Source organism: Aythya marila, assembly GCF_965140915.1.
Source record: "Aythya marila genome assembly, chromosome: 17".
Taxonomy (NCBI): domain Eukaryota; kingdom Metazoa; phylum Chordata; class Aves; order Anseriformes; family Anatidae; genus Aythya; species Aythya marila.
Window position 1 is genome coordinate 7,051,901 of NC_139058.1, and position 23,884 is coordinate 7,075,784.

Sequence of the window (23,884 nt, forward strand, 5' to 3'; positions counted from 1 at the left end):
GCACACAGGCCGTGGAAAGACCTCATCAAGAGGCTGTTTGGTTTGTCTGGCGTGACACGCAGAACCTGAGTTATTATTTGATCCCGCGCTGAGTAATAACCAGATAAATGGGCCTGCAGATTTCCAAATAAACACTTTAATAAATGACGGGTGAATTAAAGGAGAGCTGCTCCCCCTCTTCCCCCCCCCCCTTCGCTCCCAATATTAATGTTCAAACGCAGGCGGGCAGTGTCTAACAGAGCCCTGGGTACTGTAAATACATTTCTTGCACTGTCACACATAAACACTGGAGAGACGGAGATCAAAAGGTCTCTCTGCGCGGAGCAGGGCGGCGTGATGAAGTGAACGTGGTGCTTTGTGGCTGGGCTGGGGTGATGGGACGCCGGAGAATAACAGACTGCCTGGAGACGTAGGAGCCCAGAAGGCCTGGGGGGCCTCAAAGGGGGAAAAAAAAAAAAATCCCCACTAGCAGCAGGAAAAATAAATAATTCCGTTATCTCTGATGAATTTCTGCCTTTGATCTGGTTTTTCCTCTCCCTTGCGCTGCCTTTTCGCTCCCCCACCTCCCCCCTGGATGCTTTTTTTTTTTTCCCCCTTCCCCTCTCGCGGTTTGATTTATCCCGCGGCCGGCTCGGGGAGCCTGACGGGTGCTGATGAATGGGCAGAGCTCGTCTGCCCCTCGCCCCAAGCCGGCGTCGGCCGGGACATCCCCAGCTTCTTTTCATGGCCCAAAAAGCCGGCGTCCTGCCAGGCAGCAGCGTGCCACCGCCGGGACGGGTGCGTTGGTTGGGCTGCCCTCCGTCGGGATGATGCTTTCCCCGTGCACACACAAAGCCCAGCCTTCCCCGGCCCCGGGGTTACCGAGCTTAACCTTGCCAGCTGCTAAATAATTGGGTGTTTCTTCCACAGCCAGTGCCTCCTTTCTGAGCCAGTGGAGGCCGCGTGGGTGCCTCTGATATTTCCCTGCAGCGTTGCCAAAAAAAATAAAGAAAAGGTGGGGTTCTGGGGGTAGAGCGGGGTGGAAGTGGGCCGGGTCGGGAGGGTGGCATGGGATGGGTCTGTCTGCTCCCATGGGGCTTGGGATGGGATGGGATGGGATGGGATGGGATGGGATGGGATGGGATGGGATGGGATGGGATGGGATGGGATGGGATGGGGGCTCCGAGGAAGAGGAGAGAGGGATGGCACCAAGGTGGCTCAGGGCGTTTCTGTTTGCACAGAAGAATTTCTCGGGTTGTGCAGTCGGTAAGCTCACAAAGACTGCTGGCAGTGAAATATTTCCAGCCTAATCCTCACCCAAATGTGCATGACCTGTGGAAGGTTGTAGGTAACTTAAAGGATGCCCCAAAGCCCTGCCATCAGAGGCACCCACCACTGGACATCCCAGTGTTCCTGCTGCTCCAAGAGCTCAGTACCCACAGCACTGGGCAGAGGTGTCCCCAGGGCTGGAGGACCCCGGGATAAATGCAAGGAATTAATACAAATAGCTTTTATGGAGTTATTACATTCATTACTTTGAATTAAAGCTCCTTCCAGCCAGGAGTCCCTCAAGCAAGCTGCCTGTGCTGTGAGGTACTTTTCCCTTCTTATTGTGTATAAGGAATGGACACTTGTATTCCTTTCATAAATAAATAAATTTCTTTATCCACGGATAGGAACATTTGGCGTTAAAAAAAATAATTCTGATTTGGAATAGAATATTTTTCCAACTGAATTTCCCTAAAATGATTGTTTTCAACAATCAAAATGTTGTACGGAGGTGAAGGCGCCCACTGTGTTTCTCTAGCATCGCTTTGGCTCTTTGTTTTCATCTGTCCATGCTACACAGCTGTAATACGCTCTGCTATATGTAATGCAACACCACTTAGAGAAAAAGTGATCATTTTCTAGAAACAAACAGGAGTCATCAGAATGATGTTAGCAGAACAAACTGTTTTTTTTTCCTTGTTGCAAAGTTTAATCAAGAGCAACATGTTACCATGCAAATTGTCTCCTTGAAAAATCCCTCTTCTGACATTAATTCCTAGGGTTATTAATGCTGATTATCAAAGGTCCAAATAGGTTTCAAATGAAGTCAGAAAAGCCCCTCGGATTTCAATTCTGATGGAAAATTCCCCACGTCCCAGTAAGATTCTGGTTCAGGTGGCAAAATGTTTTGTGGATTATTTGCTTTGAGCAGCTGTACGGCTCTTCTGATTGTGACCCAGAGCAGGATGTGCTGAGCAGCACTGCTGCTGAAGATCCAGACCTGAAGAGGGCTAATTAGCTGAGCAACCTGCAGGTAATTAAGGAAAGGGCAGGGCTGCCCCTCCCTGGGGTGGTGGGGCTGCTGGATGTGGCTGGGTGGCAGCAAAGGGGGTTTTCCCAAGGGAGAAATCCACATTTCACAGCCTGGGGAGGAGGATATTTTGGGAAAATAGTGCTTGGTGGTGCTGGTATGGGGAGAGGTGTGCTCTGCCCTGGGTGCTGCTGGTGGTAGGGAGAATGTTTGGCTTTTGTGTGGGATGGGGCTGCAGGTGATTGCCTGGGGGATGGAGGGGAAGGATTAAATAAATCCTAATTGTAGAGGTTATAGTGGTATCCACCAGCAGGCTGAGGTTGCTCCAAGGCTCTCAGAGGGAATAGATCCTGTTCTAGCTGGGTTCTAACCCAGGGGACCGGGTGGATAACGTACAAAACCCTAGCAGACCTCGTCTGTCTCCCGAAGAGAAGGTAAGAATTAGATATCTTTAGTTTTATGTGTGTTTTTCCCTTGTTTTCCTAAACGAAGGTGGACAAAGTGAGATGGGTATGCAGCTTTTGGGCAGCCCCACAGAAGCGAGGGAAGAGGCATCGTTTCTGCTGGTGTTAAATAAGGAGAGGCAGGGGCTGAAATGCGCCTGGTGTGGGTGATGTGCTGGTGACTGTGCCCAAGCTGGGAGTGATGGGTGCTAAGGAAAGGCTTGCTCCTTCTCCACCGGCCTCTTTTTGGGGAAAACTCTCAAATCCTTCAGGTGAAGGAGTCCTTGGTGAGCAGAGGAGTCCGTGTTGGGAGCAGCAATGCGTGCTCTGTTAAAATAAGCTTGATGCAGCAGATGGCTCGGAAGGAGACTTGAAATCTGTGGTGCTGTAGCAATGGGGACTGACCTGAGCATCTACATTTCAGCTCCCCAGCCTCGAGCAGGAGAAGGTATTTGGCCAAACCTGCCTGGAAGGCCAGGTCCAAGCGCTCTGCGCAGTGACAAGCAGAGCCAGCCCCGGCTGCCGCCCCTCCCGGCAGCCTTATCTCCCCCCGAACATCAGAGAAGCAATCTTGCTCCCGAGGCTGGGACCTGACAGCCTTGTACATTAGCACTTTTTTAAAGCGATGTTCACTTTTGAAATAGTACCTGTCCCGAGAGTGGTCACTTCGTTTGACAAACGCCGGCGATGACAGCTGGATGCGGCGTTACAAACTCCAGCCTTCTGCTCGCCCTCACTCCAGCCCCGCTCACCGTCCCCAGGGGAGGGGGGGCATGGAGAGCTGCCTTCATCTTCTGGTCGAGACATTTGTACTCTGTGCCCCTCTCCGAGCCCCCTACTGTGGGCTGAGGTCTGTTGGGGCTTTGGATGTGTGCTGCTCTCCTGGGGGATGTGTGTGTGGAGCATCGGCAGGCTGCGTGGGTAGAAGTGGGGTTTCCCAAAAGGAACATCTCTGTCTCCCATTCAGCTCTTCCAGGCTTGTTCATCTCCCCCGTTTTAGGTCTCACTTCCTTTTTCTTGCCTGTCCTGTGCCATCCTCCATGGCTCAGGTCTGTATTTCTCCCCACGCCCTCCACCCTCCCTTGTCAGCTCCCCAGCTCTCTGCCTCCTTTCCCACCACATCTGCCAAGCAGCATTTCCCCACCCCGACCTGTCCTTGCAGGCTGGCTCGGCGACAGCCCTGCCACTTCGCCTGTCCCACTCGACATCTACCATCCCTGGGGGTGTTCAAGGCAAGGTTGGACGTGACACTTGGGGACATGGTTCAGTGGTGACATTGGTGGTAGGGGGATGGTTGCACCAGATGAGCTTGAAGGTCTTGTCCGACCTTAGTGATTCCTGGCTGTCCCCCTGCTGGGACCCACCACCCCTGGCAGCTGCCACGTGTCCCTTTGGCTGTTTCCCCCTGCCCAGCCCCTGGTTAGGAAGCAGACAACTGGCACAGCCCGAGCTGAGCCTGCAATTTCCCGGCTCATAAAAACATGAGCTTCCTTCAGCCCCGGGTCTCTGCCAGGTCATCCCCACCCGAGCCCTACGCCTCCTCCCCAGGGCTCCCCCGAAATATTTTGTGACACCAGCCACGAGCTAGGCTTTTATTGCTCCATATGTTGGAGGCGCATGGAAAAACACACAGGAGAAGTCCCCGCGGTGAGGGAGTGAAAAGCCACCGAGTTTACGGGGTGTTGCAAATAATCCGAGGCAAAACAAATGTTTTCGGCCGACCCAGCTGCCAATTGTTTCAAACGTGGAAAAACAGGCCAAGGGGCAGCTGTTAACGGGCCAGTAATTTTCTTCCTTTCTGGACACCCCGGAGCAGCAGATCTCAAATATTCCTTGGGAAAGGAGTCGAGCACGGGGGGCTTTTTATTGAGCAAACCACGAGGCAGCGCTGGCTCGCCCTCGAGGAGCACGGCTCCTTCCAGCGCGGGGTTTTATGAGCAATAACCTGCCCGCGGAGCCGAGCGGCCAGGCTCAGGGCTCGCTGGTGGTGCTGGCTTTTATAAGGCACCACGGGGGCTCGCAACAGACGTGCTTTTGGTAGAGCAGTCCATTAAACAACGCAACCTGAGCTGAGCAGCCGTGGGGGACCGAGCCCTCGGGACCTCGCCGAGCCGACCCCTCTGCTTCTGGAATAAACCCAGCAGCATCCCACTTACAGCACGAGCATGCACAGGGAGGCTAATGCACTGCTGCAGGGGAGGTCAAGGAGGAAAAGACCCAGGCTGGCTTTTTTCCGGAGCACTCAGTTGTTGCTGCAGTGCCCCAAATGCTGCCAGTCCTCTTGGGTTTATTGCTGGCGCTGGGGTTTAGGGTTTCTGGGATTCCCCTCGAGAAAGTTTCCTTCTCCAGGTGTTGGTGTGATCTTCTGGGTGTTACATAGGTTTGTAGCCTGTGTTTGACCTGTTGGGTGCTCTTCTGCTCCCTGCCAGGGCTCAAGAGGAGAACAGAAAATGTTTAAAGGCTTGGAAAATGTGTAAGGCTTGCTCTTGCTGAGGCTGGTGCTGGTTGCAGTTCTCACCCGTGTCTGCAGTTGGAAATACGACAGGCTTGGCAATGCAGGGACGTTGTGCCAGAGGGCTTGGTGCTCCCACAGTTTCAGTCAACTCCGTTTCCCCTTGACTCAGAACCGCTCACATCCCCGTAGCTCCCTGGCAGCCCGCTCTGTCTGCTCTGGAGCAATCCTTCCTCTTAAAACGTTTTAGTTCTGTCTCAGTTTGTGAGGTTCTTATTCAAGCTGAATTACTTCAGGGCAAAATATCTTGAATCTACGGATTAAAGAAGTTTGCAATTTACTTACAAAAATTGGGTGTTTTGTTCTGGGGCAGGATAACACCACTCGAACCCCCTCTGTGCTCAAACCTTGCACAGAGACCTCCTATCGCACTCCTGAGCCAGAAAGCTGCTCCTTGCCAGCTTGAAAACCACTTCTTCTACCCATTTGTGATCCGGGTTGCAGGTCCCCGGGTGGATGGGAACTTTAAGGACGATTATCCCAGCCCACGAGGGGGTCTGGGACCTGGTGCTGAGCACCCGCAGCATCCCGTGGTCCAGCGCTGGTCCCCGGGGGATGCTGCAGCCGGGGGATTTCCATGGGGACGGGGAGATGCTGAGTTAGGGACGAGGTTTGGTGCCCTCCATGCAGCAGGGGACGAGGTGCCGGGGTCTCAGCACCCCACAGGAGCTGGGGAAGGGGGTCCTGGGGCAGGCTGCCCCCGGCCCCGCTCAGCAAGGCGGCCCTATGGGGGCTTCTGGGGGGCTTTGGGCAAAGGGTGCGGGTGACATCTTGTGGTGGCGGCTCCTCCGCGGGGCTGTGCAGTGATGCTGCTGCAACAGCAGAGGCTGCTCGGCCATTTCGGCACAAACCGGGGCCGGCGGTGGGGAGAGGAGATCACCTCGGGCTGAAACCAGGATTGCCAGGGCATTGCGGCGAGGTTTCCCCATTGATTGATTCTTTTTTTCTTTTTCATCCGTGGCGTAAGGATGGAGTGGTGGGAAGTGCTGGAGGAGCTGCTTGGGCAGAAATCCAAAGGGCAGAGGCTTTCCTAAGTCCGTGCCCTGCAGGGTTTCTCCGTTTTAGGGATGCTCTGCAGCTCTTGTCCTACCCCGTGGGCTAAAACCCACCGAGGGGCTGCAGTTAAAGCCAAACTCACAGCTGCGAGGTGCTGAGGAAGGCAGAAACACCAGTGGGATAAAAAAAAGGGGCTGGAAATCTTCAGGAAGAAGAGGGCTGTCTATGGGGGGAGCTAACCACCGTGGATGTCCCCAGGCTGCTGAGCCCAGCAGCTGAGGCAGGGCTTGGTGTCCCCCTGCCTGATCTTGCTGGTGTGGGGAGGAGGATGCTGAGCTGGCTGGGTGTCTGCCTAGCCCCTCGTTGCTGGTTTTGATGGACAGCAGCTAATTATTAATTTGTTTTCAGCAGGGCAGAGCAGCTCTGGCTGCAGAGGAGCAAGGTGATGCTGGGGTTTGGTACCCTCAGGTCTCAGGGCATCCACTCCTCGGTCCTGACATCCCTTAGCACAGCTCAAGCCTTACAGCCGCACGTTTTGTGCTGCTTGCTTCCTCGCTCGTGGTGTTTTAAACCTTTGTTTATGTGAAGCTAGCTTCTCTCACTTTTTGGGGGAAGCGGCACAAGGTCTCTGTGTATTCCCCAAAGCTTTTTTTGGTGTAGGACCTCCTGAATTCACCCAACTCCAACTGCAAGCAGGATTTGGGGTGCAGCTAGGATTTCATACGTGATAGAGGACTGCGGAGACCACGGTGCTATGGTTAAATGGATTTCAGAGTGCTGCAGGGGAGGAGATGGGGGTGAGTCCCCATCCTGGGGGTCACAGCTCTCCTCTCCTGCCTGTGGACCCTCGTGGGGTCAGGTCTGGCCCGTGGCGAGCTCTGAGAGCCCCTCTTGGGGTGGCTGAGCTGGTGGGGGGTTAATGGGTCGAGAAGGTTCCAGCTTCCTCGGCGGGTGGAGAGGTTTAACTCTGCCCTGCTGCAGCCACCATTTTTCTGCTCGGGCGGGCAGGAGGCTTAAAATGCCACTTTGGCTGGCAGAAAGATGGGGGCCAGGGGAAGGGCGAGGAAGAAAGCTTTTTGCTGCCAAAAATAACTCCGGAACAAAACGAGGAGGTCGGGGGGTGAGCAGGGGAATGGAGAAGCGTTTTCCCTGGGGGCCAGCACTGAAGTTTTCACCCTCTGAGTACACAAGGAAGGAAAGCTTGGCTTTGTGGAAGACTTTCCCCTCCTGCCAGGGCTAAAATGAGCCGTGGGGAGGCATGAGGGTGGCCGGGTGACAGAGCATCCTCTTGTCCTTCCCTCCTGCTGGCTGACTGCAGACTTCGAAGTGCACTCTCCCCTTTTCTAATAGGGTTTGGGTTTTTTTTCCCCTGTATGCTTGGAGCTGGGACAAGATGGTCATGGGACATGTCCCAACCCCAAATCCTAGTGTGTGCTGAAAGGAGGGACCCGTTTCCCCACGGATGGCATCACCCAGAAGGGCTCTTGGTGCTCACCTGCATCAGAGGGAGGTTTAGGGCCACAGGAAGGACTGGGGGCTGCTCTCATAAACCCAAGCAGGGGCACGGGGACGTCTGACCAGGCTGTGTCCCTTGGCTGGGGACTGATGTGATGGAGCAGGATTTGGTCCAGGGAGCATCTCCGCTGGCCGTGGGGAAGGTCTGGCTGCAAAAGCTATGAACATCTGGCCTTCCTCCCCAAAAAAATGGATTTGTAAAGAAGCCCCTGCAGAGGGTGCTTCCCAGAGCAAGTGTTGGGTGGGCATTTGATCGCCGGTGGTGGCCGGCGTGCCAGGAAATAGTGTTATTTCTTCCCTTCCCAAGCTGGGAGACGATAAACACTGGGCTCTGCCTCCCTTCAGCTGCGATCCATCAAGGCAGGGGGACTCGCACCAGCGAGCGGGCGAGGGGAGGTCAGTGATTGTGTAAACAGGCACTTCAGAGTTCACCCGAGCTGGTATTACTGCAATTCATTAGAGGTGTCAGCCCTCTTTGTAGTCCCCGTGCTCGCAGAGCCCCTCGCCTGGCAGCTTCCAGCACCCAGCCTTGCCAGCAGCAAAACAAACGGCGCGAGTGAGAAGCCCTTGCAGGAGAAGGGGGCTTTGCTGCAGCTGGGATGAGGATTTGTTCTGGGGGAACCTTAAAAAAAAAAAAATAATTGGGGCCCCTTTGGGGATAGGGTGAGGACCACAGGAGCTCCCCATCCTGCTCGCCGTGGGTGCTGTGCGAGGATGGAGCTGGCTAAGGGTGCACCGTGCCTTGGCCACCGGGACAAAATGATTTGTGCTGAATTGTTGCTGCTGTTCTGCTCCCTGCGTGTCCCTGGGATGGAGCAGGGCCGTGCTGCTGCTCAGACAGCCCCTGAGCTCCTCCATGGCTCAGTGCAAAGCTCTTTGCCCTGTGTGAGCAGCCAGGGATGGAGCGGGGTTTCGCGTGGTGCCCGCCGAGCCCTTGTGCTGGGTGAGGCTGCGACAGCTTGTTCCCATCCCCTCGCTGCCTGCTCTGCTGAAAAGCTTCAAGGGACTTAAAAGAGCACCAAAAACCCCGTTCCCAGCAGCGAGGCAGGCTGGTGTGTGGCACATAACTGTGGGGCTGGAGCCATGGGGCTGTTTTGTTTTTTTTTTTGATTCGTTCATCACCAGCTGGTGGGTGGCACAGGAGCTGTGTTTCCTGGCTTACTCCACACCACAGGCTTGAAGCAGCTTTGCTGCTTGTAACGAATGGCTGGGATGCGCCCCGAGTGGTTGGTGCTGTGCAAAAGGCATTCAGGGGAGTGAAATCCATGGCAGAAATGTGAGCTTTAGCACCTCTGCAGAGCCCAAGAGGTCAGAAGCTGTGGGAGAGGGGCTAGGGAGGCAAGCACGCAATGCCCTCAGAGTGGTTGTATGTTTAGTGTGAAAACCTAGCAATATTCCTGTTTTTTCCTGTAGGATTTCAGAGTTACACGCTTTTCAGGCCAGGCTCTGCACCAACAGAAGGGGACAGAGGGGAAGGATGGACATCGCTGATGGGGTGGGAGGAAGAGCTGACCCCAGGATGCAAGGGAGCTGCAGCAGAGCCACTTCTGGGACACAAAGCACCAGCCCCCAGCTCTGCAGCCGCTAATAAACCATCTGGCACCGCTTACTTTAATTGCATTGTGCCCTGGCGTAGGGCGGGCGGGTGGTGAGTGTGCCCTACATTCTTGCACCATGGCATTTGGTCAAGGATAATTGTGCCTGGCTGAGGCAGGCAGGTGCTCTCAATATTTGCTCTGCCGAGCCTCTCTGGTAAGGGAAAAGTGCTGCACATTGGTGGAGGAGGGAGTTAAACCTCGGGAGCTGCTGTCTCTTGCTGTGCCTTGCCCTTCCCCTGCTGCCTGTCCCCGTGCCTGCCGTGGCGAGGTGTCGGAGGTGGCCTGTCACCCTGCGCTGCCCCCAGCACCCCGGGTGCTGGCAGGCTGTGCCCACGCGCCCCGTGCTTTCCTCTCCATCCCTCCAGCTGCCTGCTGTCCCTCCCTCTGCTCCCCCAAATCCTCCGCTCGGCTGTACCCAGTTTGGGATGGGAAGGGGCAGCAGCAGGGGCTCTTTCTGCTGTCTCCATGGCCCCCGAAAAATGAGCAGCTCGGCACAGTCCCTGGGCTGCTCCCCAAGGGGGAGGCTGTGGCTCCATCCTGGCTGTGCTGCCAGCAGTCGGCTCTCACCTCCCCGTGCCTCAGTTTCCCTTTCTGCCCTCCTGCTCTTCGTGCTCTGTCTCCATGAGCTGAGACTGGGATGGCTGGGGATGGAGATGGTCCTCAGAGGGCTCTGAGGGGAGAAGAAAAGCACCCTGGGGGTTATATGGAAGGTGGATTCTTGGGGTTGGGACTTGTATAGGGCTCGGCTCCCATGTGCAGCATCTCCCTGCTTTGGGGGCATCTCATCTGTATTTATTTATGGCAGCCCCACCACAATGAGGGAACAATCAGGGAACAAACCCTCGAGCTTCCCATCCCTTGCCCCTGCTCTTCACCTCCCTAATCCTCCCACACCCTTCCTCTGTGCTAGCTCCCATGCCTGAAGCCCCCACCCACACATCGGTGCTCATCCTTGCCCCATCTCCCCGCTGGCAAGCCAGCAGGCATCTGCAGGTCTTTATTTTCCCAGGGCTTGCTGATAAATGCCATCTCCATAACCCCGGCTCCGATCGCCTCGTTATCAGGCAGCGCGCCGCGAGGAAGCAACCCATGACCCTGCCCGCTGCGACCCCGAGGGAATTGCCCTTATCAGCCCCCTTCTAAAAGCTTCCCATTTTGACGCGACTGAGGAGCCTTGTCCGAGAAGTACCCAAATAGAGATGGGGCAGGGGTGCTGCGTGTGACGAGGGATTGTTTTGCTGAGGTTGGGAGGGGAGCATCCTGCTGGGGAGCCCCCGACCTGGTCCCTGTTGGAGCAGCATCGTGGGGAGCGTGTGATCCCTCACCCAGCACCTTGCTGAGTCCACCTGCTCTGCACAGATGGGATTCCCAGCTCAGCACCCGGGGTTATCAGGGAAAGAGACGGCAGATAAGAGTGTCTGTGGCAGAAGGTGCCGTGGGACAGGCTTGGGGGCTGCCAAACCCACAGGAGGGGAGGCTGAGCCATGTTTTCCCCTCCTGTGGACCCCGTCTGTCCATCAGGAGGGATGATCCTTCCTCTTCCTCCTGATGTTTTCATAGCAAGCGACCTTCCAACCCAGCCTCGCCTTCAGGGAGGCGATGTGCTGGGGCAGCGCTGCCCAATTTTCAATCATGTGCCCTCCCCAAGGCTGCTCAGCATTTCTCTTGCTGCTTTGGGTGCTGGCACTGAATTTTGGAGGCTGCCCTCCGGCCCCTTTCCACGCTTTGGGGTGCAGATTGTCCCCTTTTGACGGACAACCAGCCAGCCTGTGCGGGTTGCTGGTCCTACCCCCCTGGGGATTAGCGGGGATGGGCCCTTGCCAAGCCCCGGCTGTCACTGCGTTCCCACCTTTGATCAGGAGTCGGCATTCCTGAAGTGCTCCGTCTCCCACATGTTGCGCTGATCAAAGGCAGCTGTTGCCCGGACCCTCCCCTGAGTCCATTTACACACAACCCAAAATACAGAAACACAAAGGAAGGCGAAGGCGGTGGAAGGGGGTGATGGATGGAGGAGAGACCAGGCGAGGGGCGGCAGCAGGAGGAACCCTTCTCCTCGCGGAGGGTCCAGGCCACCAGAAGGGCTGGTGGTGAGTCTTTGGTGAGTCACAGGAGAGGTGCTGAAGGCTGCCTCGGGGTGTGCTGCGAAGGGGCCAGACCTTTTCTGTCCCCTGAAGGCAGCGGTGTCACTGCTGGGTGACAGCAATGGCCAGGACCAGCTGCAGCTGCGTGGCCAGCAGGGCATGGCCAACATCTCCCGTGGCTTTGTGTGGTCAGGAGGAACACCGGGTGAACCTCGTTTTTAAGCCCGTGCCGATCCCAGCGGTTTGTGTGCTCGATGCTAAGGTCCCTGCAGCCCCCCGTGGACGACCATGGTTTTGGTTTGTGCTTTTCTGTTTGTGATTTATCTCCCGTCCCAGTGAGGGTGACCCCAGCACCCAGCAGGGATGAGGTGCTCCTGATCAGATAGGCACGAAGGGCTGCCCACGGCCGTGTGTGTCCTTCCTGGGCAGGGCTGGCAGCAGGACAAGCCGTGCCATGGCACCATGGTGACCTGGGGACACCAGGCCGAAAGAGGCATCTCTCCAAAACCATGGCAAGCTTTGAGTCTGACCCCTCGATGCACCCAGGGAGGGACAGGATCTGCAGCAGCTTCCTTCTTTCTCTCCTTCCTGCCCCTCGCTGTAGCCCTTGCTGCCTAAAGTTCAGCCGCTCGGCTGCAGGCAGCCCGTAACGGTGTTTTACAGCAAGGTGACCCCTGCTCTTTGGCGCTGTGCAAGGCCCTGTCCTGCTGGAGGACGAGCCAGATGCCTAACGCGCCGTGACAGCTCCACTGGGACCAGCCGAGGGGCTGTGACTTCTCCTCCTGTCAGCAGTGGGATGGGACGGAGAGCTTGTCACCCCCTGCCAGGCACAGGGGACCTTGGAGGAGGGAGGGCGAGGGGGTGGGCAGCACCGTGACCCTGTCACCATCCTGACACCCCGACTTGGTTCCTGGTGGGCTGGCAGCCAGGCTGCAGGTGGATGGAGTGTCACCTTCATGGGATATGTCACCTGCCAGGTACCCTCCTGGATTTGGCTGAGTTTCCCCCTTAGGATCCCATGGGATCACCTGAGGTGTATTTTGATGGAGAAAAGACCCAAAAGTGTGTTGTGGTCAGTCTAATCTTGAGTCTCTGCTCTGGGGCAGGGCAGCGCCCAGTCTACCCCCTACCCACGTTGTGGGCCTGCAGCAGAGGGGTCAGGGGTGATTTGGGGGCGGGTGTTCAAGCACTTGGAGCTGCTTTCCAAAGCTTTTGTTGAGCCTTCTCAAACAAGTTTCCCTCTTTTTTCCCTCCTCAGTTTCCCTCTTTTCTACCTGGGGCTGGGATCTCTGCTCAGGAACGAGCCTACCTTTGGACAGGACCTTCCATGGGGCAGCAGGAACAGCCACCGAAGGAGCCACCTATTGCTGATGCCCCAGAAGTGTAAGACTTGGTGAGAAAGAAAAATGTTCCAGCTTTCACACTTTCAAACATAAAAACTGGAGCCAGAGGTAGACTGGGGAGTAGAAAGTAAAAAGGAAATCAACTCTCAAGTCAGAATTTTGAAAGCTTTTGCTTCTGTAGCCAGATCTTTGCATTTGGGGAGGCTGAAATATGGTACTCACAAAGGAGGGGGAATAGCAAAGGGGAAAATCACCACGGCCCTGGCAAAAGCCACATCCCCTCATGGGCACTGAGGCTTCTCTGTGAGCTCTCACCTGGGGAGGATCAACCCTAATTGCAGGAGGGGATGTTGGAGGGAAATTGCATCCCCAGGTGAGGTGTGGGACCCATGGGGAGCAGGATGGCTGGCTGGGGTGTGGACAGCTCTGTCCCAGCAGTGACAGCTTAGGAGGACAAGGTCAGAGCTGTCCTGGACAGCACAGGCTGGAGCTGGGCACTGCTGGCGGCTGCGATCAGCAGGTGAGGAGGAGATGGGGAAGGAGAGAGGGAGACAAATGTCTTGGAGAGGACGGGAATGACAAGGGCACGGTCTGGACGTGTTAGTGACGGTGTGAGCGGGGCCCTGTCAGTGCCAGCCTGCATCCCAGTGACAAGGCTGACAGCACGGCAAGGACGAGGCAGGAGCAGAGGGCGAGGGGAGGGAGATGGGTCCCCAGCTCCACAACAGCTCATGGAGACCCCTTCAAAGAGCTGGGTGATGGGAGCAGGAGCATCTCCTCCTGGGCACTCATAGGTAGCTTCATGCACCGTGTTTTTCCTTCAAGTAGAGCCTCGGATGGCCATCCCAGAGCATCCCATTCTCTCCTGAGCACTGAGTCTGGCCATTCCCCAAATTCTTGCCTAGAAAATGCAGGTGGTTTCCTTCCTGCTCACCTGGGGGGGTGGGGGTCAGGTTGGGCTCCCCAGTTACAAGCCTGCATCCCAGTCCCACCAAGCCATTGGGATGGAGCTGTGGTGTGGCTGGGTTGAACCTGCTGCCTTCCCGAAGATCTTCCCCTTTTACAGGGGCAGGCAGGAAGCAAAGCAGCACTGAACTCACACCATCACCCCCCATTTCCCTGAATTTTTTAGGGGTTCATTCCCCCTGCCCTTGGCGCCTCTCAGCTCAGAGCAGTGTCAGGCATGGAGCTCCCTCCTCCGGCCCCACCGAGCAGCACCAGGAGAACACGGGGGGGCTGGTGGCAGCGGGGTCCTTACTTTGGGGACACCATCTTCTTAGGGGACACCAGTGTCCCCTGCACCATGGCTGCATGGCTCTGGGGACTGTGTCCGTGGGCTGGCGGGGAGGGGACACCCCTTGGGGAGACAACACCCCCTGGGGGTCCCCTTGTCCCCTCCGTGTCCCTTTGTCCCCTCACTGTCCCCCATGGCCACCTCCGTCCCCTTCCTTTGAACCCCCCCCAGGCCCCATCAGGCCTGGGCCCGTTGCTAGGGCCCGTTGCTATGGGCGTTGCTAGGGCCCGTTGCCACGGCCCCTTTCACTTCCGCGCCTGCGCGCTGCGGGCCCCGCGCCCACGTGACGCGGCGGCAACATGGCGGCGCCCACAGCGCGGCGTGCGCCCGGCTGAGTGCGGCGGGGCCCTCCTCGTGTCGCGGCCGCTGTCGCCGCCCCCCTCTGTCGCCGACATGTCGAGGCTCATCGTGAAGAACCTCCCCAACGGGGTGAGAGCGGCGGCGGCCTCAGCGGGGCGGCGTTCGGGGGGAGCGGGGCCTGGGGGGTTGGGTGCGGGCTGCTGGGAGCGGGGAGGCCCCGGTGGGGTCCTGGGGAGGCCTCGGGGAGGGAGCAGGGAGGGAGCCCGCAGCGAGCACAGGTGGCCACCGGCAGCCTGGCTTGTGTCAGAAGAAGTGTGGCCAGCAGGAGCAGGGAGGTGATGGTCCCCGTGTACTCAGCTCTGGTGAGGCCGCACCAGTGCTGGGTTCAGCTTTGGGCCCCTCACTACCAGAAGGACATCGAGGGGCTGGAGCGTGTCCAGAGAAGGGCTGCGAAGCTGGGGAAGGGCCTGGAGCACAAGTCCCATGAGGAGCGGCTGAGGGAACTGGGGGGGTTTGGGCTGGAGAAGAGGAGGCTCAGGGGAGAGCTCATTGCTCTCTGCAACTGCCTGAAAGGAAGATGTGGGGATGTGGAAGATGTGGTTGGCCTCTTCTCACAGATAACTAGCAATAGGACTAGAGGGAACGGCCTCAAGTTGTGCCAGGGGAGGTTCAGGTTGGGAATGAGGAGACATTTCTGTCAGAAGGAGCAGTCAGGCATTGGGATGGGTCGCCCAGGGAGGTGGTGGAGTCACTGTCCCTGAGGGGGTTCAAAGAAAGGTTGGACGTGGTGCTTGGGGACACGCGTTAGTGGGTGATAGTGGTGGTAGGGGGTGGTTGGAGCAGATGGTCTTGGAGGGCTTTTCCAACCTTAATGATTTTCTGATTCTGTGTCCTGACACAGAGAGTCCTCAGCTTGGCTGGAGGAGGCAAGAGAGTGCTGGGGGCAGGACCCTTGGTGGTTGAGGTGCTGCGGGCCAGGAGCCTCATGTGGAGGTGTGGGCAGCTGCCTGTGGTTGCAGTGGGTGCTGGATTGAGGGCAGCCCCCCACCTGGGTGCAGCATTTGGGTGGGGAGCTCTTGGAGGCACAGATGTATGCATGTAGGGAATTCATAGGGAGACGAAGAGCTTTCATAGTTGATGTGTGTTTCTTACCAGCCCTGCCACGATATAAAGTGATGTATTTTTTCAGCAGTCCGTTGTTAGTAAGTGCATTGGTTTGGATTATGTCCACAAAGCATCTCTGTTGTTATATCTTGTTGCTGACCTCTTTTCCTGTTCCTCATTTCCCAGATGAAGGAAGATCGCTTTCGGAAGCTGTTTGCAGCCTTTGGCACGCTGACCGATTGCTGCTTGAAGTTCACCAAGGATGGCAAATTCCGGAAATTCGGCTTCATCGGCTACAAGTCTGAAGACGAAGCTCAGGTGGCCCTGAACCACTTCAACAGGAGCTTCATAGACACCTCCAGAGTCACTGTGAGCTCATCTTTGAAAATGCCTTCTTTTGATTCAGAATAAAGTTGATAATTGGAGATCTTGGTAGTCTTACTGATGAGCAGCTGGTGCCCAAAAAAGTCTGAATTTTAAGTTCTCTGCAGCAAAACAGCAAAGCCTGATGTCAGGCCTTGTTGCTGGTGTCCCAAGCAGGTAGCTGGTACAGATGGTCTGTCTTCTGTGCAATGACAGTGATTTCAGGAACAGCAGTGTCAGGTTTTGAGCTGTGATCATCTGAACTTGTGAATTTGAGTTTGTTTTTTTCATTTATTTAAAGTGATTCATCATATTGTATGAGGCAGAGTGTTATCTGTGATATGAAGGAGAACTTGTTTGACTGTTTAGTTGAGCACTGTTCGGACTGTTTATTTTTAAAGACTTGATTTATTCCTCTCAGGTTGAGTTGTGCAAGTCTTTTGGTGACCCTTCAAAACCCAAAGCGTGGAGTAAGCACTCTCAGAAGGTCCCTGCCTCGGAAAAGCAGCCTGAGAAACAACCTGTGACAAGTGCAGCTCCTGCAGGCACAAAGAAAGTAAGCCTTGCTTTTTTTTTTTTTTCCATGGAAATCTGACGTGTGGCAGTGACTTGGCAGAGAGGGGGATAGCTGGGTGTGGGGAAAAGGGGATTGAGTAGCTGGGAGAGCTGATGTTGGAGGCCTGGTTCTGGCATTTTCTGCCTTAGGACCTATGTTCCCTCTAGCCTTAGGTTACCTGAGAAGTGATACTGCCTCTGCTTCTAATAATGCTTTCTAAACATGGTTTATCTTCCTAGAATAAAAAGAAGAAAGACCCCACAGAAGACTTAAAGGAGGTAAGTTTCAGTCCCAGTCCCTACATTGATAACTTATATTAAGAACAGGAATAATAGAGTGTTTTTTTTCTGTATTGTTTTCATTGCTGTCAATGCAGGCAAGATGTATGATGTAAAGAACTCCACGACAGGCAATTCTGCTGTAACAAAGCATAATTCTGATAATCCCAACATTAGAAATTGTTTTTTGTTTTGTTTTGTTTTTGTTTTTTAATTGTTAACTACTCCTTTGTGAACAAACACTGCATCCCGGACAAACCTGTTTCAACAACTGTGTTTTCAAACCACGTGCAAGTTTTGTTATGTTTGACTTGTGCACTTTTTCCTTCTTTAATGTTTTCTTTTTTTCCTTAAAGTGCCTTCTAAACAGTAAGTACAACAAGAGGGCGTAGGGCTGAGAGCTGTTAGTGACTCACCTTGTGAGTGTAAAGTGGAGTTCTGTTTGTAAGTTTTCTTTCTGTGGCTGAAAATGAGCTGTCTTTGAATTCAGACTTGCTACTACCACTCCTTTGCCTCTCTTCACAGTTTGTCTGCTTGCTTTATTTTTCAACAGCTGGAAGGAGATGAAGCATTCCAGGAATTCTTGGTGGTTCACCAGAAACGGTCTCAGGTGGCCACCTGGGCTAATGACACTTTGGCAGAAAAGCCCAAGAAGGAAAAATCAAAGGCAGCAGCTGATTACCTGAACTTCGATTCAGACGAGTCTGAGGATCTGAGTGAGGAGGAGAGGGAGGGGAATGAACCCTCTGAAGATGAGGAGGGAACCAAAGGTACTGAAAGGAACCGTCTTTGCTCATCTTTGTCTCTGAACCTCAGTGTCCTGCCCACAAACAGGGACAGTGCAGTCAGAAGGTAGCTTCCCCAGTGTGAGACTTGCTCAGTACACTTCAGGTGTACGGCTAGCTCCCCAAACGTGGAGAAATGCAGTTTCTGGTATTAAGTGGATGGCATTTGTGCTTTCTCCTGAAAGCCCAGGAAGAGTAATAGGGGAAATTTCTCTCTCCTTTAATGCTGACCACCTAGCCTATTGCCCCTTTCATTGCCAGCATTTCCAAAGCTGGATGTGGTTTCCTTTTATTTAGTATCACTTAACTGCTTTCTGTGAACATGGTCTGCCTTTTGCATATTTCTGAAAATGTTGGTATGTCCTCGGGCTCTGTCAGAGTTGATGGGAACGGTCAGAGTTCAGTGTGTTAGATCCTAGAAGGAAAACGGTGTCTAGTAGAGCGCTGGGATAACTTAGAGTGAGAAATCTGGGCTGTAGTCTGGTATTTTTAGTCTCCAGTGTTCTTGCACCAGTGATGAATGTGGTTTTGGAGCCTTTCTTGCTCCCTGTGTGGTATTGCCTTATCTTCTTTTGGAGTAAATGGCACCTCACCTGCTGCTCTTTGCCTCTGTTCGGGTAACTAAAATGTAGGTGTGGTCAATCGATCTCTGGGGATGGATGGATGGTGTTTTGGAGAAATTTCTTCATCTGTCATTTGTCTGTGCAAAATTTAACTGAACAATTGAAAATCTTCTCTGGAGTCCATTTGAAGTATTTAGTTAAAACGGAGACAAAATAATTCATGAAATGCCTCAAGCTCCTTTCTAATTTGTTTTATATATGAACTGTTGCTTAAAAAAAAGGAAAAAAGAAACAGCAGTCCAGACACGTCAGTGTGGAAGTGCTGATTTAAAATTGCTCTGCTATTTTTGTCTTTCCTTCATGCAGAAAGGATAGAGGAGAGTAAGTTGGTTCTAGTGATTGTGTCTGTTCTCAGATTTTACCTGGTTGAGGAGAAAGCAGCAGTATCGATGCAAAACTTTGGTCTTTTTTTTCTGACAGCAAAGAAGGGCCAGGAGAAGAAGGCAGCTGCCAGGGAAGACCTCTCAGATATGGATTACCTGAAATCTAAAGTAGTGAAGGATTCGTCCTCCTCTAGCACAGAAGAAGAAACAGACAGTGAAGAGACGGAAGAAGAGAGTGAGAGTGAGGAGGACTCAGACACTGTAGAAACTGTCAGCACCCACACAGAAAAAAAGGGGAAGGCAAAAGCCCAGAAACCACAGCAAGAGTCACCAGCAGAGAAGACGAAAAAAGGATCCACGCTACAGGTATTGCTGAATTATATTTTATCTGTCATAAAGCAGAAACTTCATGGGATGGTATGTTTTCATTGGTTGCTCCCGGGATGAGATTGAAAACTTGAAATCTGCAAGACCCCCAGGTGCCAGCTTTGTTGGGCCACTTGATGGGAGACATTAAAAAAGTTTGTTAGGTATCTTTTCAGTGCTGATTAAATTTCCCTTTTTGGAAATGAGGGCTTTTTAAGAAGTGCTGTTAGTGTACTTCTCAGAGGCTCTTCTCTCTTTCCCGTGCCTGTCTCTGTCTGCAGAGAACGCTCTTTTGCAGAGGTTGTTTTTTAGCAGTTGTCTGAACATCCCAGTCAGACTTTGCACCCTCATCCAGCCCAGGCTGATGCAATTGAGAGAACCTCTGATTTTTTTTTTTTTATCTCACACCTCCTGCTTGCTGGGCAAAATCAGCTTGTTGTCCTGTGACTTTTACTGTTTTTCACTCAGCTGCTTTTTTTTTCTGTCCTTTTGTGCAGAAGAACCAGGTCAGCTCAGGAGAAGCAAGCACGCCATACACAGTGAAACTGCATGGTGCCCCTCTGAACGTCACTGAGGTGAGCTTTGTTCCCAAGCTGGGAATGTGTGTTCAAGGGTGTTCCCAGCTTGTAACTCAACCAAATCTTTGCCCCTTTCTTCACTTGATGGAGCTGTGCTGAGGGTTGTATGGGCAGACAGAGAAGCTTTTTACCTGGTTTTGTGCAGAAATGCTGTATGTTGCATGTGGTGTTTTTATAGTGCTTGTAAAAGAGTATGAAACCTGCTTCCTGTATCTGAGAACTGATTTAAGCAATTCTAATTCTTCCTGCAGCAAAAGATTCGAGAATTCTTCTTGCCTCTGAAGCCAGTGGCAATCCGGATAGGAAAAAGTGCCCAGGGGAAAAACGCAGGTAATGTATGTTGAAGGGAGTTGGATCTGTGACTTGGAGGACTTCTGAATCACACCACTGCTCTTTCCATCTGTAGTTCTAAATTGCTGGCTCGTGCCCTGATTCTTATAGACCTTTCTGTGACTTTGCAGCTCACCTGCCCTAGTTGTTGTCCATAGGATGCCATGGGCAGAGTAATGTTGGCTGTGCTCCCTTAGGGTACTGCAGCATACAGCAGCAGGAGCCTGTTCTTTCATCTGCCCCTGGAGCTTTCCTAAACATCCCAAACCGTGCCAAGGAAAGGTCCCTTCCTCTGGGAAGGGCTGCTGCTGCCAGTCCATCTGTAAAATCCACCTGTAACCAAGGTGGGCTTCTGAGGGGCTGCAGTTACTGGAGGTACCCATCAGAAAGAGCAGGTCCTCGGAGCTGGCAGAGAACTTTGCTGTTTTTCTTTCATAGCCTTACAGCAGACACGCCTTTTCTTTGCTTTTGATGGCTTGGAGACACCCGTGAAAGCCCACTTCAGCTGTTAAATTGGGCTTGTTTGGTTTGTACATAGAGAATGAGCTATTAAAAGGCAGCCTTCCAGTCTGATGGGGCTGTTTTCAGGCTGGATTGAAACTTTAATGGGACCTGAATGCTTTATCTATAGGAATCTATATTTAAAAAGCCTGATTCACCCTTAATTAGCCAATTAGTGACTCTGTGCACCCCACATGATGCTCAGCTGAACCTTTCCTTCCTCCAAGGTTATGTCTTTGTTGATTTGAAGAGTGAAGCAGAAGTGCAAAGGGCCTTGAAACGAAAGAAAGAATGCCTAGGTAAGGGCTGCTTGTTCCTTCTCTTTCCGGCTGCTGTCGATGGCAGGGTGCTCAGCTGCTGAAGTGTTCCCTGTGAAAGAATCTCCCATTGCTTCAGTTTTTCCCAGGCAGATGGTGGGGGTGGTTTGCTCTGCGCTGCTGACGTGGGGTAACCAGGTGCTATGTCAGTGCCATCAGGAGCAGCTTAGACTTGGCAACGGGCTGAGCCGTGTGCTCTTTGGCTCTTGTTTCTTGCCACGTGCCTGAAGTGTGTTTTGTTCTTGGCATAAAAATGATATTGTTTAAATCTAGGTGGGATACTGCAGGGGATTTGTAGAAGTGACTCTGTAAATCTGTATTTGAAACCTGCTCCTGGCCTGGTCTGTAGTGGAACTGCTCAATTTATACTTGCTTAAAAAAACAAAACAAAACAAAAAAAAAACATGCAGGATGGGAACACTGGCTTAGAAGCCTGTGGATGAGGCTGGCAGAGGCAGAAGTGTTGGAGCTCTGAAGGGGAAGGAGGCTGTGCAGCTGGCTAGCAAGCATTATTCATATTATTTTCATGAAGACTAATCTCTTGCAGCCCTCATCCTTTTGTTTAACCAGGCAGAGTTCTGCTCATTTTTTTCAAGTTATAATTGCCTGTGTCACTGCTGTAAGCCCAGACTCTTAACTCATTGCTATAAATGTCCCGTGGCTGTGGGAAGCATCTAACGTGCTTGTGGTTTTGGACTAGATGGGCGATACATCAAGGTACTCCGATGTGGGAATACCCCAAAAGAAACCGTTCCAGCAAAAACTGATGACAAGCCGTGGCAACGAAGGAAGAGGGATGATGAGGAAGAAGAGGACCTGTCTGAATCAGGAAGGCTGTTTGTCAGGAATCTGCCTTTTACCAGCACTGAGGAGGACTTGGAGAAGATCTTTTCCAAGTATGGTACGTACTTGCTGCAGGGCTGGGACAGAGGTTTGCTTGGTGGGAGTGGATGTGTGAAGCTCCGTGTCCCACACCCCTCAGACACAGACTGACTTCCATAATTTTTATTGCCCGGGGTGATAAGATGTGGTTGCTTGGCTTTGAAACTGCCCCTGGTGCTGTTGTGCTTAGCTCAGAGCATGCTGTGTGTGTGCCCTCCTTCCTCGTCACGTCTCAAATGCAGCTGCAAAAGCTCTTACCAGTCAGTCTCAGAGTCCTGGTGGCATGGGAAGGAGGAGAGGGTAGCTGAAAGCACCTGCTGCATGAAACACACTGATCACACGGGACGATACTAGATTTTGTAGGTAAGGGGTGAACTTCTGAGTACTGCAAATTCCTGTTCATGTTTGGCATGTGAGGTGGGAGCTTCGAGCTTCCCTTTTTGCTCAAAGTTAGGCAAATTTAAGTTTCTCTTGGTATGGGAGTGTCCTGGGGCAAACAGAGGGTTAGGTTGTGGAAATCCTGGTTCCTGACTTAAGATAAAGAAGACGAGTTCTAAGCAGCTGCATTTGTGTGGCCAGGAGGTGCCAGTTCTGAGTGCTGTTGTGGGCAGTGCTGGCTGGGCCAGGACATCTCTCACGGAAAGGCCTTTCCTCTCGCAGGGCCCCTCTCGGATATCCATTTCCCTATAGACAGACTGACCAAGAAGCCCAAAGGATTTGCTTTCATCACCTACATGATGCCCGAGCACGCAGTGAAGGCCTATGCAGAGATGGACGGGCAGGTGTTCCAGGTACAGCCGCCAATGGGTTTCCTGTGCGGGGAGGGTGTTTGTTGCTCCTGTGCTTTGCTGAACGGGGTTTCTGTGGGTGATCAGGGGCAGAGGCAATTCTGCCTTGCTCTGAGAACACAGTCCCTTCTGGTAGGGCAGCCTGATGTGAACAGCTTCCAAAAACAGTACCAAAATCTGAGCTAGAGGAAGGTCTGAGTCTGTCTTGTACTACATTTACTTGCACGCTTACTTGCAGTAATGCCTTCTCTGGGGAGGAAGGTTCCCTCTTTCACCTCGTTCACTTGACTAGGAAAGGTGCCTGAAAACTTCTTCCCCTTGCTTACTTAGCTCATGAGCTACTCTGGGATATTTAAGACCTTCTGGACCTCTTCTTCCTTCCTTCTAGGGTAGAATGATGCATCTCTTACCCTCCACAATCAAGAAGGAAAAAATTGAAGATGTGGATGCAGAAGAGTCTTCCTCCTACAAAAAGCAGAAAGAGGCCAAGGAAAAAGCCAACAGTGCCAGGTACAAAGGTGTCTTGTAGCACGGTGTGATGATACAGCCTGCCAAATTCCCAAATGGCCAGAATGCATCTTTGCAGGGGATGTAGAGGTTACCAGAGCCAATAAGGCATTTATTGTGCACCTCTCTGTTTCTTTTATCTCCTATCTACTTGACTCCTCTCTCCAAGCAGCTCTAGTAGTTCAGTGAGTAGCACAAATTGAGAGAAATGTGGGGTTCAGTGGCTCTGCTTAGGAGTTTCTCTGGTGCCTAAAGAAAGTTGGTCTGATGCTGTAACTCTTTGGGGGGCAGTTGTTTCAGATCATTTGGTCTTTCTCCTCTGCTTGGCCACCTGTATTTTAAAACTTGCAGGAATTTGGGGTTATCTTCCTCTGCAACATACTGGTTTCAAAGTTTTCTCCCAGGACCATCGAGTAGAGAGTTGCCAATGAAAGAAGGCTGCAAGGCTTTGAACCTGGCTCTTTTTTCTCTCTGCAGCTCTCACAACTGGAACACGTTGTTTGTGGGCACAAGTGCTGTGGCTGATGCCATTGCTCAGAAGTACAACGCTTCAAAAAGCCAAGTGCTGGATCACGTGAGTTGGTTATTGATCGGCGGGGATGGGAGATCATTTTCCTACCTGTTTTCTCAGGGTCAGGACCTGCCTGATGGTCTTGTGCAGCAAAAGCTGCTGTGCCAATCGTGAGCACTGTACAGGCTGAAAGATCACTGGCCCTGTAGCCTCTCTGTGGGGGCCAATCCCTTTGTCACCGGAAGACAAAATGACATTCTTCTCCCCCTTCCCCACCATATCTGCTTTTCTGTGGCTGAATTTTGAGTTTGTACATGGCTGCAAGTTGATGGGAATTTACACCCTACCACTTAGCAACTCCCAGCAGATTCAGAGGAGCTGGAACATTTTGCCTTCAACCTCTCTGCCAAATTCCTGATGCTTCTAAGAGCAGCAGGAGCAACAGTTACTCAGTACTTTCCTGGATCAGGCCCTTTGCTTCCCTGCTTTGACCTCTGTCATGTTTCTAACTGATGTTCTTGCCTGCAGGAGAGTAAAGACAGCGTGGCAGTGAGGGTCGCTCTGGGAGAAACTGAGCTGGTGCAGGAAATTCGCCGGTTCCTAATTGAAAACGGAGTCTGCCTGGATGCCTTCAGTCAGGTGAGATGCCCAACTGGAGGCAGCAAATAGGACCTGCTTCTTCTATGGGTGCCTAGTCCTGACATCCTCAGCT

The 23,884-nt window shown here is 53.0% G+C and overlaps 1 protein-coding gene across 2 annotated transcripts in view; it reads left to right on the forward strand.

Moving 5' to 3' along the window:
* Nucleotides 1-14,358: 14,358 nt before the first annotated feature.
* RBM19 (RNA binding motif protein 19) overlaps nucleotides 14,359-23,884 on the forward strand; it is an 84,755-nt gene continuing 75,229 nt past the window's right edge. For both annotated transcript variants that reach the window (XM_082774072.1, XM_082774071.1), the window contains exons 1-14: nucleotides 14,359-14,489; nucleotides 15,651-15,833; nucleotides 16,249-16,383; nucleotides 16,623-16,661; nucleotides 17,215-17,431; nucleotides 18,490-18,758; nucleotides 19,256-19,333; nucleotides 19,588-19,666; nucleotides 20,395-20,466; nucleotides 21,185-21,385; nucleotides 22,027-22,157; nucleotides 22,543-22,664; nucleotides 23,139-23,235; nucleotides 23,701-23,811. In XM_082774072.1, coding sequence (XP_082630198.1) covers nucleotides 14,454-14,489; nucleotides 15,651-15,833; nucleotides 16,249-16,383; nucleotides 16,623-16,661; nucleotides 17,215-17,431; nucleotides 18,490-18,758; nucleotides 19,256-19,333; nucleotides 19,588-19,666; nucleotides 20,395-20,466; nucleotides 21,185-21,385; nucleotides 22,027-22,157; nucleotides 22,543-22,664; nucleotides 23,139-23,235; nucleotides 23,701-23,811 — 1,770 coding nt within the window. In that variant the 5' untranslated portion in view covers nucleotides 14,359-14,453. The remainder of the gene's footprint in view (nucleotides 14,490-15,650; nucleotides 15,834-16,248; nucleotides 16,384-16,622; nucleotides 16,662-17,214; nucleotides 17,432-18,489; nucleotides 18,759-19,255; nucleotides 19,334-19,587; nucleotides 19,667-20,394; nucleotides 20,467-21,184; nucleotides 21,386-22,026; nucleotides 22,158-22,542; nucleotides 22,665-23,138; nucleotides 23,236-23,700; nucleotides 23,812-23,884) is intronic.